The 19,459-nt window shown below is 45.7% G+C and overlaps 1 protein-coding gene across 2 annotated transcripts in view; it reads left to right on the forward strand.

Moving 5' to 3' along the window:
* ZFP3 (ZFP3 zinc finger protein) overlaps nt 1-17,649 on the forward strand; it is a 36,305-nt gene extending 18,656 nt beyond the window's left edge. For both annotated transcript variants that reach the window (XM_063598900.1, XM_003810172.5), the window contains exon 2: nt 12,778-17,649. In XM_063598900.1, the coding sequence (XP_063454970.1) occupies nt 12,786-14,294 (1,509 nt within the window). In that variant the 5' untranslated portion in view covers nt 12,778-12,785 and the 3' untranslated portion in view covers nt 14,295-17,649. The remainder of the gene's footprint in view (nt 1-12,777) is intronic.
* Nucleotides 17,650-19,459: the final 1,810 nt, after the last annotated feature.

The raw sequence follows: 19,459 nt of genomic DNA on the forward strand, positions 1-19,459 counted from the left end.
AGGCGGGAGGATCACTTGAGCACAGGAGTTCAAGACCAGCCTGGGCAACATAGTGAGACACCATCTGTACAAAAAACAAAGAAATTAGTTGGGTAGTTGGGTGTGGTGGCGCATGCTTGTAGTCCCAGCTACTTGGGAGGCTGAGGTGGGAGGATTTTCTTGAGCCTGGGAAGTTGAAGCTGCAGTGAGTCTGGGCAATAGAGCCAAGACCCTGTCTCAGAAAAAAGGGAGGTATTGCAGATTCATTATATATATAAGACAGTTACACAAATTCACTTAACATTTACCAGGTATCTGAAATATGCTAGGTACTCAGAATACCAGGATGAATGGAACAGCATCCTTGCTTATGGTCTAGAGAAGAAAATAGGTATGAAAAATTAATAATGCAGTGGGGTAGCTGCTACAAGGTGAAGGAGTAGCTGTCTGCCTTAGAGCCTGGGGGTCAGGGAAGAAAATGGAGGGGGTCAGCTGGGCGTGATGGCTCATGCCTGTAATCCCAGCACTTTGGGAGGCAAAGGTGGGCGGATCACCTGAGGTCAGGAGTTTGAGACCAGCCTGACCAACATGGTGAAACCCTGTCTCTACTAAAAATACAAAAAGCAGCCGAGCATGGTGGCACACACCTGTAATCCCAGCTACGCAGGAGGCTGAGGCAGGAGAATCGCTTGAACCTGGGAGGCGGAGGTTGCAGTGAGCCGAGATCGCATCACTGCACTCCAGCCTGGGTGACACAGTGAGACTCTGTCTCAAAAAAAAAAAAAAAAAAAAAAAAAAATTGGAGGAGGTCTGTCCATGCCTGAGCTGAGGCTTGGAGATGCTTGTGAAGTGCACAAAGTAGGCAATAGATTTCCAGGAAGTGGGAATAACTTGTTCTCAAAGGCAAAGAAGCTTTAAAGAATAGAAAATGTTTGAATTGCAGGACACTGAGCATGACTGCACCTTCCAGCAGTTAATGGAGGGTGTGGGACAGGAGATGAGAAAGGGAAATGGGCTTCCTCAGGGGGACATTATGAGCCATGGGAAGAAGTTTTTATTCTGTAGGCTTTGGGGTGCAATAAACAGGAAGTGACATGATAACTATAGTACAATGAAAGAGAAAAGGGCCAATGAAATGCTGTCTCAGAGGACCAAGAGAGAACCTCTTTCCTGTAGATGTTAGTGAAGACTTTGAGAAGGAGGTGCTCTTTGTACTAAATATGGAATATTTGGTAGGATCTGGCCTTTCAGAGGTTAAGGAAAATCATCTGCATTAGCTAAGATGCTTTTGTCTGTAAGTAACAGAATCCAACTCAAGCTGGCTTTAAAATACGCAAGTATATAGGCTCTCATAATTGGAAGTCAAGAGGTATAGGCCGGGTGTGGTGACTCACACCTGTAATCCCAGCACTTTGGGAGGCCGAGGTGGGTGGATCACCTGAGGTCAGGAGCTCGAGACCAGCCTGGCCAACATGGTGAAACCCTGTCTCTACTAGAAATACAAAATTAGCCAGGCGTGGTGGCAGATGCCTGTAATACCAGCTGCTTGGGAGGCTGAGGTGGGGGAATCGCCTGAGCCTGGGAGGCGGAGGTTGCAGTGAGCCAAGATTGCGCCATTGCACTCCAGCCTGGGAGACAGAGCGAGGCTCCATCTCCAAAGAAAAAAAAAAAAAAAAAGAAGTATCGTGGTTTCAGGACTGATTTAATCCAGTGGCCCTGGCGGCATCTTCCTTGTTTTTCTTAGCTTTAGCTGCCCTCATCCACAGGCTGGTAGTGAGATGGCAGCAGCAGGTACAGGCAATAACATATGGAAGTATTTTCCTATGGTTCTCTCAGGATGGCAGGAAACTATTCCCAGAAGCTCCCAGCAAACGTCCTCAGAATATTGACCCAGATGAAGGTGGATGTCCATTTCCAAACCAGGAATTCCCGACTCCTTGCTGTTTCTGAACCAGTGCCTTGCAAGAATTAGGGCATTTATTTGACTGGGTTAACTCAGTTGGAGTGTCCTGCTGGAACTCTTGGATGAGGTTAGATCTCTGGCAAGGAAGGCAAAGCCACTGCAAATATTTTTGCTCACACAACCCGTAAAATAATTTTGGAAGGTTTGTGTCTCTTTATACATTTGCCAGTTGACATCCAAAACATTTCCATTTCTCATCATAAATTTTAATGAGTTTCAAAGGATATTATTTTTGAGGTATTAAAATGTCGACATTTCAAAATAAAACCTCATCCCAGTTTCCCAAATACCTTCCCTTGGTTACCTCCCCTTGGAGCACAAAGAAGGTGCTCATCACATCCTTCACCCTCTCTGTAACCTCCATCTGTTAGCACCCCACTCCTCCCAGCCCCCCTTCATTTCCATCCGTATCTCACTTAGTCATCTCAGCTCTGTCCTGACTAACCTCCCTAGGCCTCACCTCCTCAGTCTTCCACCACACATCTCCCTGGATTCTCAGGCTGCCAAAACTGCCACTGAAAGAAGTCAGGAGAGCATGGTGATTGGCCCCTCTTCACTCTGATGCTCTCCAGCTTGCTTGTTTCATGAGGTGGTGGTAAGGGTTAATGTCTGTAAATTGCTTAGCACATGGTGAGAGCTTATCATTACCCTCCACATCAAAATGTCAGTGCTGCCTGGCTCATCTTCCCCCCTTCCATATTTATCCCACCCTTGTGCATGCTACATTGAAATCCGAATGTTTTTTCTGTTTCTGTTCTTTTTTTTTTTTTTTTCTTTTTTGAGATGGAGTCTCACTCTGCACTGGAGTGCAGTGGCGCAATTTTGGCTCACTGCAAGCTCCGCCTGCCCCGGGCTTCACACCATTCTCCTGCCTCAGCCTCCCGAGTAGCTGGGACTACAGGCGCCTTCCACCACACCTGGCTAATTTTTGTATTTTTAGTAGAGGTGGGGTTTCACCATGTTAGCCGTGATGTCTGTTTCTTTTCTTACTCCTCCTGTACTTCCTGGCCTCTTGCTTGCCCACTTTCTGTCCGGAATGCTATAGTGCAGTGGTCTTCAGATGGAAATATGTGGAGGGGGTACACAGACACTTTCTGTAACATCTTTGGCCACATAGATTGTTGAATGGAAATCAACTTCTAGATCCTTGACTTTATTTTGTATCCTTGCCTATGAGTGATCTGCTTAAGAATGGGCCTGTGGCCTGTAGGTTTCTCTTCTCTCACATTTTTTCACAATTGTTCTTTTCTTCATTTTATTTTATTTTATTTTATTATTATTTTTTTTGAGACGGAGTCTCGCTCTATCACCCAGGCTGGAGTGCAGTGGTGCGATCTTGGCTCACTGCAAGCTCTGCCTCCCGGGTTCACGCCATTCTCCTGCCTCAGCCTCCCGAGTAGCTGGGACTACAGGTGCCCGCCACCACGCCTGGCTAATTTTTTGTGTTTTTAGTAGAGGCGGGGTTTCACCGTGATAGGCAGGATGGTCTCGATCTCCTGACCTCGTGATCCACCCGCCTCAGCCTCCCAAAGTGTTGGGATTACAGGCGTGAGCCACCACGCCTGGCCCTTTTCTTCTTTTATAAAAGAAAGACACCGGCCAGGCATGGTGGCTCACGCCTGTAATCCTAGCACTTTGGGAGGCCGAGGTGGGTGGATCATTTGACGTCAGGAGTTTGAGACCAGCCTGGCCAACATGGTGAAACCCCGCCTCTACTAAAAATACAAAAAACAGGCTGGGCACGGTGCCTCACGCCTGTAATCCCAGCACTTTGGGAGGCCAAGGCGGGCGGATCATGAGGTCAGGAGATCGAGACCATCCTGGCTAACAGGGTGGAACCCTGTCTCTACTAAAAATATAAAAAATTAGCCGGGCCTGGTGGTGGGCGTGTGTAATCCCAGCTACTAGGGAGGCTGAGGCAGGAGAATCGCTTGAAACCAGGAGTCAGAGGTTGCAGTGAGCCAAGATCACGCCACTGCACTCCAGCCTGGGCGACAGAGTGAGACTCCGTCTCAAAAAAATAATAAGTAAAATAAAATAAATAAAGACACCACTCACGCATCTCCTTAAGGTTACCATGGTGCATCCCTCCGCAGTGGAAAATCCTCTAGCGTGCCATACAGAGACAATTTGTTGAAGAAGTGAGTTTTTTGGACGTTTTGTAATACAAGTCCCAATCTTTGCTCCCAACAAAATTTTACTTCATTTTTTGAGACAGGGTCTCTTATTCTGTCACCCAGGCTGGAGTGCAGTGGTGTGATCACAGCTCACTGCAGCCTTCACCTGCCAGCCTCAGGTGATCCTCCCACCTCAGCTGCCCAGGTAGCTTGGGATTATAGGCATTCACCACCGTGGCTGGCTAATTTTTTTGTAATTTTTCTAGAGACAGGTTTCGCCCTGTTGGCCAGGCTGGTCTCAAACTCCTGGGCTTAAGTGATGTACCCACCTTAGCCACTCAAAGTGCCGGGATTATAGGCGTGCCCAGTCCCGACAGAATTTTTAAAAGATGTAATCAGGTTGTCAGTCAGCTGCCAGATTATGCCGTAATGTTTTACTACAAATCACTGTGTGGCTTTTTGGCAGATAAGTTCAAAAAGTTGTGATATTGCTACAAGAGATTGCTGTAAATGTAGATTGATGCAGTTTGGGCAAAATCAGGTCCAGTTACAGTAACTAGAGTCAGTTTGTTAAGCATAAGAGAAAGGTGGTTTTTAACTCAGAAGAGGTATGCAGTCAGTTGTATTATATCTGTCTGCTGTCAGGTTTAGGGGAGGGGAGGGGCAATCTAGATTGAGAAGAGGAAAAAAGTCAGAGCAGGAACTGGCAATGTACCCATAATTCTGCTGCTTGACACCTGTGTTGATGTGCCTGTAGGCCAGATTTTGGGTAAAGATGGATACACCACATTAAGAGTAGGATAACTCCAGTCATTAAGACTTTGTAGGCCGGGCGCAGTGGCTCATGCTTGTAATCCCAGCACTTTGGGACGCCGAGGTGGGTGGATCACCTGAGGTCAGGAGTTCGAGACCAGCCTAACCAACACGGAGAAACCCCATCTCTACTAAAAATACAAAATTAGCCAGGCACGGTGGTGCATGCCTGTAATCCCAGCTACTTGGGAGGCTGAGGCAGGAGAATTGCTTGAACCCGGAAGGTGGAGGTTGCAGTGAGCCAGGATTGCACCACTGCACTCCAGCTGGGGAACAAGAGCGAAACTCTATCTCAGGAAAAAAAAAAAAAAAAAGACTTTGTAACAGTGGTTTCCAAACCTGGCTGGGCATCAGAATCACCTAGGGTACTTGTTTAAAATATAGATCTCTTGGCCCCACTAGAGATTCTGATTCTGAGAGATCTGAGATGGGACCTGGACATTAGTATTTTTAACAGATTTCTCAGTGGATTCTTAGGCAGCTAGCCTAGTTCCAGGCCAGGAACGATTGTTTAAGAGACATTCATCTAACAAGATCTTCCTGCCATGATTTCAGGGCTCCTAAGCAATTTTCAGGGTTTTATGTGGCTTTCCATGCAGATTTTCTTTTCTTTTCTTTTCTTTTTTTTTGAGATGGAGTCTGGCTCTGTCGCCCAGGCTGGAGTGCAATGGCGCGATCTCAGCTCACTGCAACCTCCACCTCCCAGGTTCAACCGATTCTCCTGCCTCAGCCTCCCGAGTAGCTGGGATTATAGGCACCCACCATCATGCCCAGCCAATTTTTGTATTTTTGTAGAGATGAGGTTTCACCATGTTGGCCAGGCTGGTCTTGAACTCCTGACTTCAGGTGATCTGCCCGCCTCGGCCTCCCAAAGTGCTGGGATTACAGGCATGAGCTACTGTGCCTGGCTCATGTAGATTTTCATCTAGGTAATATGGTCCTTTATAAATTTTATTTCTTGTTGTTAATTAATAGATATCTGGTTTATACATCAGTACTTTGTGAATGAGGCTTTTTGAGCTTGCTTTCCTTGGGTGCATTGAAAAGACAAATTTAGGTCTGCCAAGTTGAGGGTCCTGTTCTGAGCTGTGGAAACCCAATAGAGGTCTGCCTGTCATGCCCAAACTGAGGACCAGTGGTCAACCTCTACTCTTCCAGTAGCACCTCCATCTTCTCTCTCTTCAGAAACATTTAATTTCAGATTTAGGAAAGTGAGGAAGTGAGAAACGGAAAGATAGAAAATTGTATTTGGGAATTTGAATTTAGGCTATGAGAAGTGGTGTTTCCATATGAGTCTGAGGCCTAATATATGGCTGTGCCTCTGGAAGAATCAACCAAATGGAGATTGGCTTTGATTTGTATTTGAGAAGATACCCATAGAGCAGTATTTGACAAATGACATACTGTGCTGCTGGCAGAATGCAAAGTAAAAGAATGATCAGAGTGGGTAAGATTTAGTTGGGGAAGGCTTTCTGTGTTTTTTTTGAGACGGAGTCTTACTCTGTTGCACAGGCTGGAGTGCAGTGGAGTGATCTTGGCTCACTACAACCTGTGCCTCCTGGGCTCAAGCGATTCTCCTGCCTCAGCCTCCCCAGTAACTGGGACTACAGGTGCACACCACCATGCCTGGCTAATTTTTTGTGTGTATTTTTAGTAGAGACAGGGTTTCACCATGTTGGCCAGGCTGGTCTCGAACTCCTGACCTCAGGTGGTTCTGCCTGCCTCAGCCTCCCAAAGTGCTGGGATTACAGGCATGAGCCACCGCGCCTGGCCAGGGGAGACTTTCTGAATTTGAGTTTTTTTTTTTCTTTTTGAGACGGAGCCTTGCTCTGTCGCCCAGGCTGGAGTGCAGTGGCGCAATCTTGGTTCACTGCAAGCCCCGCCTCCTGGGTTCATGCCACTCGCCTGCATCAGCCTCCTGAGTAGCTGGGACTACAAGCGCCCGCCACCACGCCCAGCTAATTTTTTGTATTTTTAGTAGAGATGGAGTTTCACTGTGTTAGCCAGGATGGTCTTGATCTCCTGACCTCGTGATCTGCCCGCCTCGGCCTTCCAAAGTGCTGGGATTATAGGTGTGAGCCACCACACCCGGCCCTGAATTTGAGTTTTAAACTAGGTCCTGGTTACTTGACTGGGGATAAATACATACCTAACTTCTGTTGTATCTTGTTTTGCTAAGAAAAAGTGATTTTCCATTTAATGTGGTACACATGTCAGCTCTATGAATGCTGATTTTGTAAAGAACTAGATGATGGAAAATAAGCAAGTATAGGAGGCATGAGGATGAAAAGGAAAGGCCAGAGAGGGGGTTGGAAGCAGATGGAGACTGAAATGGCAGCTTGTGGAACTTGCTCTTGGGTAGGGATGAGAGAGAAACGTATTTAAGACGGTACTTCCCAACTCAGATGGTACCATGGAGGAAGAAGACAGCTAAATTCTCGACAATGGATTCTTACAGTTGTATAGATACACATTACCTATAATTTTCAAAGATTTCAACAAAAAGAAGTACAGTTTTTAGGTGCCCTCTCTTATTTCATGGGAAAATGAGAGAAGATGCTGAGATGGGGAAGGTCGAAGAAAGTTCCACCTCATTTTCAGGTGTAGCACAAAGAGCTTCTAAGACTTCAGGATTCCAGTTGGAGATCAGGTTCCTTGCAGGTGTCTGGGGAGGGGGGCATTACCAGGCTGCCCTGATGAGTGACCAGAGGTGCCCGAGCCGGATGGTGTTAGTAACCAACATCCTGTGGATAACGGGAGGCTGGGCAGAGAGAAGGGGAGTCCAAAGTCGCCCCCAAATCTCCACCTTTCCCCTTCCCTTACCACATGACTCCAGCCTCCTCTGCTGCTCAGGGTCTTTGTTTCTTCAGTAATCTCATCCTTTCTTCACTCTTAACCCCTGTCTCTCTGCTGGACCTATTCCTTCTAATATAAACATGTTCATATCTCTTCCATCAGAGGAAAGCCTTGCTCTATAGCACTGTCCATCCTGGTCTTCTCCTTTCATCCACTTTTTTTTTTTTTTTGAAAGAAGCAGCAAATTCATTATTCAGTCCACTACCAGCTGGCTTTTGCTACTGTCATTCCCCTGAATCTGTGCTCACAGTTCATATGTGACTATCTATTGTCTCAGTACACATTTTCTTTCTTTCTTTGAGACGGAGTCTCGCTCTGTTACCTAGGCTGGAGTGCAGAGGTGTGATCTCAGCTTACTGCAAGCTCCGCCTCCCGGGTTCAGGCCATTCTCTTGCCTCAGCCTCCCGAGTAGCTGGGACTACAGGCGCCCGCCACCACGCCTGGCTCCTTTTTTTGTAATTTTAGTAGAGACGGCGTTTCACCGTGTTAGCCAAGATGGTCTCGATCTCCTGACCTCATGATCTGCCTGCCTTGGACTCCCAAAGTGCTGGGATTACAGGCGTGAGCCACTGTGCCCAGCCTCAGTAGACATTTTCTAATTCTTATCCTAGCGAATCTCAACTGCATTTGATTTTTTTTTTTTTTTTTTTTTGAGACAGAGTCTCACTCTGTTGCCCAGGCTGGAGTACAGTGGCTCAGTCATAGGTTACCGCAGCCTCTACCTCACAGGCTCAAGTGATCCTCCCACCTCAGCTTCCCGAGTAGCTGGGACTACAGGCACATGCCACTATGCCTGGCTAAATTTTTAATTTGTAGAGATGGGGTCTTGCTATGTTTCCCAGGCTGGTCTCTAACTCCTGGGCTCAAGTGATCCTCCCGCCTACTCCTCCCAAAGTGCTGGCATTAAAGGCGTGAGCCACCGTTCCTAGCCTTCACTCGATATTTTTAAATTCCCTCTGCCAATGCCTAAGTGACTTCTGTGACACATTATTCTGGTTTTTCGGTTTCACTACCATTCTTTATCTTCTTGGCTCATTCTCTTCCTCTACTCACCCCTTTATGAACGGAGTCTGAACAGGAAACAGCTCACTCAAATTAGGATAATTTGAGGAGGGTTTATTTGCAGCGAGGTTAATTATAAATGATCTAGGTGTGGGCAGGTCATTGAAGAACCCAGGGCTGGCAATAATAGTCACTAGCCCTGGGCCTGAAGAGACAGGAGGGAGTAGAGGTTACTGGAACCCAGACAGTGAGACTACTGAGTAGGATAGAGTTGAGAGGAGTAGGGACCTCAGTTGAGGGACAACACCAACCCAAGGCGACCTCACAGGAAGGAACCCTGACCCCTTTCTCCTGCCCTGCCGTCCCTGCTTCCAGACCCCTGCTGGGGCTCCTCATTGGTGGACCACAGCTGGAAGCCACAGGCTCTGTTGATGTGTTCCATACAGGTTAGGCTTCTGGGGCAAAGAGGGACAGGGAGAAAGGTGGAAAGAAGATCTAGAGGGAAAATGGAAGATAACTGGAGCACTCGTGACTGTTTCTTTGACTCCTAGGCTTCTGTTCGCAGCCTCTGATGGTTCTCATGCTACACTCAGGCTGAGTACTCTCAAGTCTATCTCTAGTCCTGACTACTTTGAGCTTTAGACCAATATATTTTGACTGATTCTTTGATACCTCTCTGTGGATACCCTGAAACTCATTTTGTCCAAAACAGAGCTCATTGATCATCTTTTATTGCTATACTAGCTCCTCTCCCAGTATTCAGAATATTGTGGCACCACCGTCCATCTAATTACCATCCCTCAAATTGAGTGAGATCTGGGCACCATCTTTGAGTCCTCCCTCCTTACACCTATCTCCAGTCACACACCAAGTCTCGCAGAATTTGACCTCTTCCGTATTTCCCCAGCCTGTCTCTTCCTCCCCACTGCTACTAGTGCTCTAGTGAGATCACATCACCTTTTGCCTTGATGACTGCAGCAGCCTCCCAGCTGATCTTCCTATGTGCAGGCCTACTGCTTTCTTTTCTTTTTTTTTTTTTTTTTTTTAGTAGAGATGGGGTTTCACCGTGTGAGCCAGGATGGTCTCAGTCTCCTGATCTCATGATCCTCCCGCCTTGGCCTCCCAAAGTGCTGGGACTACAGGCACCCGCCACCATGCCCGGCTAATTTTTTGTATTTTTAGTAGAGACGGGGTTTCACCGTGTTAGCCAAGATGGTCTCAATCTTCTGACCTCGTGATCCACCATCCTCGGCCTCCCAAAGTGCTGGGATTACAGGCGTGAGCCACCGCGCCCGGCCAGGCCTACTGCTTTCTACTTCAGCCACTAAACGACCACGAGTGTGCATCTGCGTGGAATGCTAATCTGACTAGGGACCATGTCATTCCTTGGTTTAAAAAACCATCCCATAGTTCTGCAATGTCTAAAGGATGAAGTTCCATACATTCCCATGCCCCCTTGAGAATCACCTTCCACAGTGAACACTTTCACTGACGGGAGGATTGTATTCCTCAGATTTGCCGTAGTGCACAAATAGACTGCCCTAAGCAAAGGCCACTTTAATATTAGTTCCAGATTGCTTACCATCTGAACAAAGGTCAGGCTTATTCTCCTGGCATTTGGACCCCTTGTCTGTGGTGGGGACAGCCAAATCCCCAGGACAGTTTTATTAGGAATAGGTTTGGCCTCGTATAATAACAAAAAACCCCCAATATCTTAAGCAAGGCAAAAGCTTATTTCTCTCTTAGATAAATGAAGTCCAGAGGCTGGCATTCCAGGATTGGTATGGCAGTACCATGGAGTCATCAGGGTCCCAGGTTCCTTCCAGCTGTGATCCCCAGTCCTAGGCTATGCCAGTATACTCATGGTCCAGGATGGTGTCCAGCTATCACATCATGCTCTGGGAACAGCATGGAAGACAAGATGGAAGAAATGTATCTCCTCATCCTTTAGGAGATTTCCTAGTAGTCCCATGTGGTTTCATTTGCATCTCACTGTCTCATTGGGTAGAATATGATCATGTGGCCAATCCCAACTGCAAAAATTAAAAACCTGGGGAATGTATTTTTTTAGCTAGGCTAATTGCCACACTATATAAATTTATTATTCTGTTACAAGGCAATGGGGAATAATATTGGGGTAGGCAACTAAACATTTTTGCCACAACTAAAAATCTTTGTAAAAGTTTTAAAAAGGTACTCTCCCCCCACCCACCCCTGCCCAAGAAACAAGGTGTCTTGCTCTGTTGCCCAGGCTGGAGTACAGTGGCACAATCACAGCTCATTGCAGCCTTGACCCCCTGGGCTCAAGTGACCCTCCTACCTCAGCCTCCCCAGTAGCTGAGACTACAGACACATGCCACTGCCCCTGGCCAATTTTTAAAAAATTTTAGTTGAGACAAGATCTCCCTATGTTACCTAGGCTGGTCTTGAACTCCTGAGCTCAAGCCATCTTCCCACCTCTGCCTCCCAAAGTACTGGAATTACAGGCGTGAGCCACCACACCCTGCCAAAAATGTACTCTTTAAGTAATCTATGAAGGTATTAAGAAAATACTATAAGAGAGCTGATTACAAAATTAATATGTAATGATCAACAGCATTGCTATATATAAAAGTAATAGCCAGTTACAAAATGTAAGAAAATCTCACTAAATGAAAAGAGGTATAGAGACATGATGAACATAAAAACAACATCAGCATAAGTTTGGACTACAAATTTATACTAAAGTTTACTTGGGAAGATATGAGAATAGGCAGGAAAGGTCTGAAAAAGAAAACTGAGATAACTTTCTCTAGCATATATTAAAAATGTTAATAAAGCTAACAGGTTGAACTGTTTGATATTAGAGAAGACAAGGATCAGTGGAACTGAATAGAATCCAGAAGTTGGCCCAAATATAGATGGATATTTAGACTATGGCATAGGTGGCATTTTAAATCTGTAGGGGAAAGAATTATTCAGTAAATGGTATTGACACAATTCAGTAGCCATTTGGAGAAGTTTAAAGCCAGTGGCTCCAAATGTCAGGGAGCCAAAGGCGGTACTTCTGTGCTAGTTATAGCTAAGACACATTACTCTTTTGAAGAGGTAAGCCCTCTATGTCCCCTCGCCTGCTCTATAGAGCTGATGAGTACCAGAGAACAGGACTAAGAATAGTCCTCTTGTTACTCATTTTGCAGTTACTTCCCCTATACACCCAAAAGTTATTTCTATTAACTTGTCCTTTTTTTTTCTTTTTTGAGACAGGGTCTGACTCTGTCACCCAGCCTGGAGTGCGGTGGTGCAGTCTCCACTTACTGCAACCTCCGCCTCCCTGGTTCAAGCAATTGTCCTGCCTCAGCCCCCCAAGAAGCTAGGACTACAGGTGTACGCCACCATGCCCAGCTAGTTTTTGTATTTTTAGTAGACAGGGTTTCGCCATGTTGCCCAGGTTGGTCTTGAACTCCTGAGCTCAAATGATCAGCCCGCTTCGGCCTCCCAAAGTGCTGGGATTACAGATGTGAACCACCATGTCATTTCTGTCCCTTCTTTCAATATTTATCGTATACCTATCTATTAATATGGCCACCATTTTCCCTAGATGTTTTCTTTAATCACCTTCAGGTTCTAACCCAACTCACCGTTAATATTATGGATTTTTTTTTTATCAGCATCTCTTTACCATCCATTTCCTACTTCTCTCTTGAAATCTTTTCTCACTCCTGTCAGCATCCACTGTTTAGCATGTCCACCATAATCCTAAATCTGGATCTTCTCTTTGGCAGCATCTTGTCATTTCGCCAGATACCAAGACTGTTTCTGTTTTGTTTTTTTGTTTTGAGAGGGTCTCGCCCTGTCACCCAGGCTGAAGTGCAGTGGCGCATTTCAGCTCACTGCAGCCTTGACCTCCCCAGGCTCAAGCAATCCTCCTGCCTCAGCTGCCCTCCTCCCCTGACCAAGACTGTTTCTGAGTGCTATGAGAACTACATCAAAGCTCTGTTCTCCTCTAGTGTTAGCTTCATTTAAATATGATACGGTCCCTTCATATACTTACCTCTCTCATTTCAGATTGTGAGATGGGGACTGAGAACAAGGAGGTGATTCCCAAGGAAGAAATTTCTGAAGAATCTGAGCCACATGGGTCATTATTAGAAAAATTTCCAAAAGTGGTTTACCAAGGTCATGAGTTTGGAGCAGGATGTGAAGAAGACATGTTGGAGGGACATTCGAGAGAGTCCATGGAAGAGGTTATAGAGCAGATGTCTCCTCAGGAGAGAGACTTTCCATCAGGGTTGATGATCTTTAAGAAATCACCCTCAAGTGAGAAAGACCGGGAGAATAATGAGAGTGAGAGAGGCTGCAGTCCCAGCCCAAATCTGGTTACACATCAGGGAGATACAACAGAGGGAGTTAGTGCATTTGCTACCTCTGGCCAAAACTTCCTAGAGATTTTAGAATCTAACAAAACACAGAGAAGTTCTGTGGGAGAAAAGCCTCATACATGTAAAGAATGTGGGAAAGCCTTTAATCAGAACTCACATCTCATCCAGCATATGAGAGTTCATAGTGGAGAAAAACCCTTTGAATGTAAAGAATGTGGAAAGACATTTGGAACTAATTCAAGCCTTCGACGGCACCTGAGAATTCATGCTGGAGAAAAACCCTTTGCTTGTAATGAATGTGGAAAGGCCTTCATTCAGAGTTCACACCTTATTCACCATCATAGAATTCATACTGGAGAGAGACCCTATAAATGTGAAGAATGTGGTAAAGCCTTCAGTCAAAATTCAGCCCTTATTCTACACCAGAGAATCCATACTGGAGAGAAACCGTATGAATGTAATGAATGTGGGAAGACCTTTAGGGTTAGTTCACAGCTTATTCAGCACCAGAGAATTCATACTGAAGAAAGATACCATGAATGCAATGAGTGTGGCAAAGCCTTCAAGCATAGCTCAGGCCTTATTAGACACCAGAAAATTCATACTGGAGAAAAACCATATCTGTGTAATGAATGTGGGAAGGGCTTCGGGCAGAGTTCTGAGCTTATCCGGCATCAGAGAATTCATACAGGGGACAAACCCTATGAATGTAATGAATGTGGGAAAACTTTTGGCCAGAACTCAGAGATTATTAGACATATTAGAATTCATACTGGTGAGAAGCCCTATGTATGTAAGGAATGTGGGAAGGCCTTCAGGGGGAACTCAGAACTTCTTAGACACGAGAGAATTCACACTGGAGAGAAACCCTATGAATGCTTTGAGTGTGGAAAGGCTTTCAGGCGGACCTCTCACCTTATTGTCCACCAGAGAATTCATACTGGAGAGAAACCCCATCAATGTAATGAGTGTGCAAGAACCTTTTGGGATAATTCTGAGCTGCTTCTCCACCAGAAAATTCATATTGGAGAGAAACCTTATGAATGTAGCGAGTGTGAGAAAACATTTAGCCAGCATTCCCAACTTATCATACATCAGAGAATTCACACTGGAGAGAAGCCTTATGAGTGCCAAGAATGTCAGAAGACTTTTAGTCGGAGCTCTCACCTCCTCCGACATCAAAGTGTTCACTGTATGGAGTAATCTGCAAAATAGGAAAGCTTTTAGTGGAAAAGCTAAAGTCCAACTTATTCATTTGTTCATAATATGCAAATATGCGCACCAAATATTCAAATCCAATGAATGGACAGAACCTCCTCTGTCCTCCCACTGATTTTAAATAGTTGGTTGAAGAAGATGAGGCACTTTTTTTTTTTTTTTTAAGCATTGGGGTCTTCCTCTGTTGCCCAGGATGGGATGCAGTGGCACAGTCGTAACTCACTGCTTCCTTGAACTCCTGGGCTCAAACAGTCCTCCTGCCTCAGCCTTCCAAGTAGCTAGGACTGCAGGCACTAATGAGGCACTTTTATGAATTATTCATTGAGAGGTTTCAGTGTGCTAAGTTAAATCATAAAAGCTATTTCAGGCCTTAATTTCCCCTCTGTCCTTCTTCCTTCCCCTTCTCCTCCCCCAGTGGATCACATAACAAACATTAAGGGTCTGTACCAGCCATCTTTCCTAAATTACTCTTCAGCAAAATTGTGGGAACAGGATTCCACCACCTCCTAAGAATGAGAGTTGACTCACTGACTGTTACCCCCGAAATATTAGAAAGTCATAACTTAGAAGACACACCTCATTCTCCTGTCCACTGTTTAGCATTGGAATAATTTAGTAAGCTGTTATTAGCTTCAAAGTCGTCCAGCCCTGCTATGAAGTTACTTTAGAAGATGGCAGCATTAATGAAGAAGCAGGCTCATTTCACATCTGTCAGGCTTCCTTATTCATCTGAAGAGGCTGCCATGATGGAGGAACTGACAGGCAATTTACAACGGGATTATAAGTGAAGGCCTTAGAATCCAGAGGGGCTGATTAGGCAACACCAGGGGATAAACAATTGAGGTCACACTGCTCGGCATGGGCAGAAGCAGCTCTTCAGGAGCTGTCCACACTTCAGGGGTGCTCAGACTGACTGCTCCTAAGAATTCTGCTGCATATATTTTTAGCCCCATCTCCTGCCACTGCTGACAGATATTGTGACAGTAAGTAGCAGAGAGGACTGTGGCTTCACCTCCTCTGGGCACCTGGCTACAGTGATGAGCCAGTTCACCTGATGACAAACCTGGCCTTGCCAAAGCACTTAAGTTCTCATGACCTGGACCCCACTGGAGGCCCTGGCTAAGTCAGGATGTCGTAGCCTCTTCTTGGTTTTGCCCCTTGGCCTTGAAATTCTTTTTTCTTGAATAACTTTTAAAAAATGGAGATAAAGTATTGCTATGTTGCCCAGGCTGGTCTTGAATGCCTGGGCTCCAGCAATCTTTTTGCCTCAGCTTCCCAAATTATTGAGATTACAGGTGTGAGCTACCATGCCCGGCCTTGAAATTCTTTCTTCGCTATGTCTGCATGTTTTTTGTGTTCTATATTTATTTCTTCTTTAAGGAAACAGCCTACATTTTTCATGTGTCCATGTTTCTGAGGCAGTGGGTGACAGTGGGAATTGCACTAATGGGGTTCCAGCAGGCCTGGGGTCTGGTCTTAGCGCTAGACCTTGAATAAGGCACTTCACCTGCTGGTCTCCAATTTTCTCCTCTGTAAAATGAAAGAGTTGAACTAAGTGATCTCAAAAGTTTCAACCAGCCCAATAATTCCTTAATTCTTTAAAAATTTAACTTTATATATCTTTATTATTCTTTAACCTCATCTTTGTTACACTAATATTAGTCACTAATATTTATTGAGTGTTTACTACCTGACAGGCACAGTGCCAGTTTACATTTTAATTTTCACATCATTTCTATGATGTGGGTACTCATTTTTTTAAAGCTTTATGAAGGTATAATTTACGTACTATAAAATTCACCTGTTTTAAGTGTTCAGTTGAATGATTTTTAATTTACATAGTGGTGCAACCATCAATGATGTGGGTATTCTTACCCCAATTTAAAAGATAAGAAGGGGCAGTGTTAAGTAATTGACCCATGATTCCACAGCTAGTAAGAGCGACAGCCAAGACTCCAAACCTGGTTGATGCTCTTAACCACTGTGCTGTGCCGCAGGTAGGCAGATTCATTACTGCCTTATCTGAAACCCTTTGCACAGTTTCTATTACTGATTTCTATGTAGATTTGAATATAACAAATTTAAATCATGTCCTTGGTAACAGAACTGATCACAGCCAAAAAAAATTCACCAAATGGGTTTATTCTGTACTCCAATATAGGTGTCTTCCCAGGTTTATATCCTTGGCTTGAGAAAAGGGTTGTACAAATAGATGATTGCAGAGTTTCCACATCCTTCCAGATACCTCTGCCTCTAACAGTCACACTCTTAGTAAGGGAAGTTGTTTGATTTACTTCTTCCCTTAGGTTGATTACAAGTGAAGTGCGCCATCTTATTCCTTTTTCATTGCTGGAGCACAAATTGAATTGTGCCCAGACCATATCTTTCTCACATGAAACCTGGATCTCACCTATCCCTTCCATGCCTGATTCCCGTGTTTGCATATTTTATTTCCACATTTACCTCTTGTCAGCCCTGATAGAGAATTTGGCAGAATTCAAGCTTCTCCTAAACAATCTATGCACACAAACACCCCTGAGCAATATGGACTTCACTGAAGATAGTGTGTAAGCAAAGGAGAAGAGTTCACATTGTGCATCCTATTAGACATTTTGTTCTCAGAAGTACCTTACTGGCCAAACCAATGAAGGTTTTTCTCTTGTCCTCCCCTCTCAAGGCTCAGTCACCTCAACTTCTTTTTGCCTACTAGATATCCAATCCATCACCTCGCCTCCCCTGGCCCTAGCTCAATTACCCTCTTAAACCCATTCCTGCTCAGCAAAACGTCCTCTAGTTCACCATTCATTCATTTGAACATTAGGAGGCAATTTAGTGACCTGTTGTACCTGACCATGTTCTTAAGGGGGAGGTCTCACGTCTCATTCCCAGGAAAATCTACCATATATAGATACATATTCCCCGCCCCGCCCCAGATTTCTGGTGAATGAAATCACCTGTATCTTATTAGGTACATATACGCAAATCCTTAACCTCAATTCTCTATCCTCTTCATGTCTTACCCAGATATCTCAGGAAGATTTCTCTTTTCCTTCTGTTTGCCTCCCTCTTCGACTTACTTGGGAGTCAGCATCTGACCACAGTCGTGACTGGTAATGATGATTTGTGCAAATACTATCAAGGAAAGGACATGAATTGTCTTAATTTTAGACCCATTAAAAAACCGCACAGGCCTCAATCTTAAAAGTCCTATCTAAATACCCAGAAATACCCTTCAGAATTTTTGAAGCTATGCCCATGTACAAAATTTTCTTCCCTAATTTTAATGGTATACTAACACCTTAGGTAAATAAAATATTTCTTTACTATTTTATTGATATAATGCCTTTGTCATGTTTATTCCAAATTGCATTATGTTTCACTATGGTTTTTAATAAGGACTTTGTTTACCAGTTTCATCCCCACCTTGTAGGTTTCACCTTACCTAAATACCCCCACATGCTTGTTAGCTTCTGGTTTTGCATACAGTGTACATTCTGTGTCCTTGATCTGCTTTGCTTGGTGAGATCCTTCATCTTAAATAACAGGACAAGTGTTATCTATTGTGCGTGTGTTGGTATACACGTTTTTCTTCATGATTAGCAACTTAAAATATTCCGGACCATTTGTATGGCCTTTAACAAAAAATCACCTTATTACTGAAATTTCAGGGTGGCGGCGGGTGCTGCTGATTGTTTACCATTAAATTTTTACAAGTGTTCTGACTCCTGGCGGATGCCAGGTTCTTAATGCTGTTAAGTCATGAATCTTCTTTGAGAACCAGGAAAGCTCTGCCCGGAAAAATGTACATGCAGTTTCAGATAATTTATGGACTTCCTGAAACTCATCCTCTGAACCCTGTTCCCCAAATCAAACATTTAACTTAAAAAAAAAAAAAAAGACCGAGTCACTTCCCCAATAATTTCCTCTTCACCGCACCCCTCAGCTTTTGGAATGAAGCTATGTCAAAAAGACCTGCCTGGGTGAACCCCTGCAAATGGAGGTCAGCTGGACCTCAGTAAAAGCCCAGTGGGAAGGAGCGGGGACGATTCTGGCGATCACATGAGGAAGGGAGCAGCCTCAGCAGCGCAGGTGGACACAGTCGTCAACCATTCGCTGGCCGCCTGCGACGTGAAGCACCTGCGCTGGGCGCGGCGGGTAAGCGCCGACACTAGCGGGCGCCTGAACAGTCCAGCGGCGTCAGCGCTGCGGAGCAGGAAAGGGTCCCAAACGCAGGGCGGCCATGCAGCGTGGCGCCCACCTGTCCCTCTCCTCGAAGCGCTGAGCCAGCACGATGCACATAAGGGAAGGAGGAAGGTGGCTTGAGGGCAGTGACCGACCGGACAGTGGAAGCCCATTTCAGGAGCCCCGGTACCCGAGCTCGGGCCCCTTTCCAATCCCCGAGGCGTCCTTCCCATGTCCTTGTCTCCTAGTCCTGGGAATCCACGGCCACTCCACTCTCCTGCAGTACCGCGGACAAGAACACCATGTACTCTTCACAGGCAGGTGTCTTCTGGTGGACCCAACTCTGTTGGTACTTGTCGTCTCCAAAAAGTCCCCAAATGCGCTAGAGGCCAGCCAGCCCGGTATCCGAGAGGTAAGAGCCCCGGCGGCGCAGGCGGAAGCGTGTCTGTCGCGAGGCCTCTCTAGGACTCCGGGAGGACCCCTCGTTAGCGCAGGACCTCGGCAGCCAGGGGTTGGGCTCGAGGGCTGAGGGCGGCGCGCCATGCGCGGATTAGCTGCCATCCGGCGGGTCTTTCTGCCGGGGACCAGTGGGGTCGGACGCTGAGGGCCGAGGAACCCCGCCCCCCCACCGCACCGGGCGGGCTCTGGGGCGTCCGCGGAGGCTCCCACGTGCGTGTGCGGGGTGGGGTCGGGGTGGCAGTTGGGGGCAAATCAATGGGCCTGTACTTTTGTCTCTCCGCCTGCTGGGATTTGCAGTTTGTGAGGACGTTTCACATCTCACGGATATTTACGGAGTCCCTTCCGCGGCCCAGGCTCTTCTGGACACCAAACCAGGCCTAATATAACTATTTAATATCTAATTATTACAATTAAACTTATTTGCAGTCGGGAAGCATAGACTCAAAACACGAAAGGCAGGGTTGGCTTTAGAAAGAAGTCACTGTCGTCTAAGACTGTCAGAGGGGCTA

Source organism: Pan paniscus, chromosome 19 (genome assembly GCF_029289425.2).
Source record: "Pan paniscus chromosome 19, NHGRI_mPanPan1-v2.0_pri, whole genome shotgun sequence".
Lineage (NCBI taxonomy): Eukaryota > Metazoa > Chordata > Mammalia > Primates > Hominidae > Pan > Pan paniscus.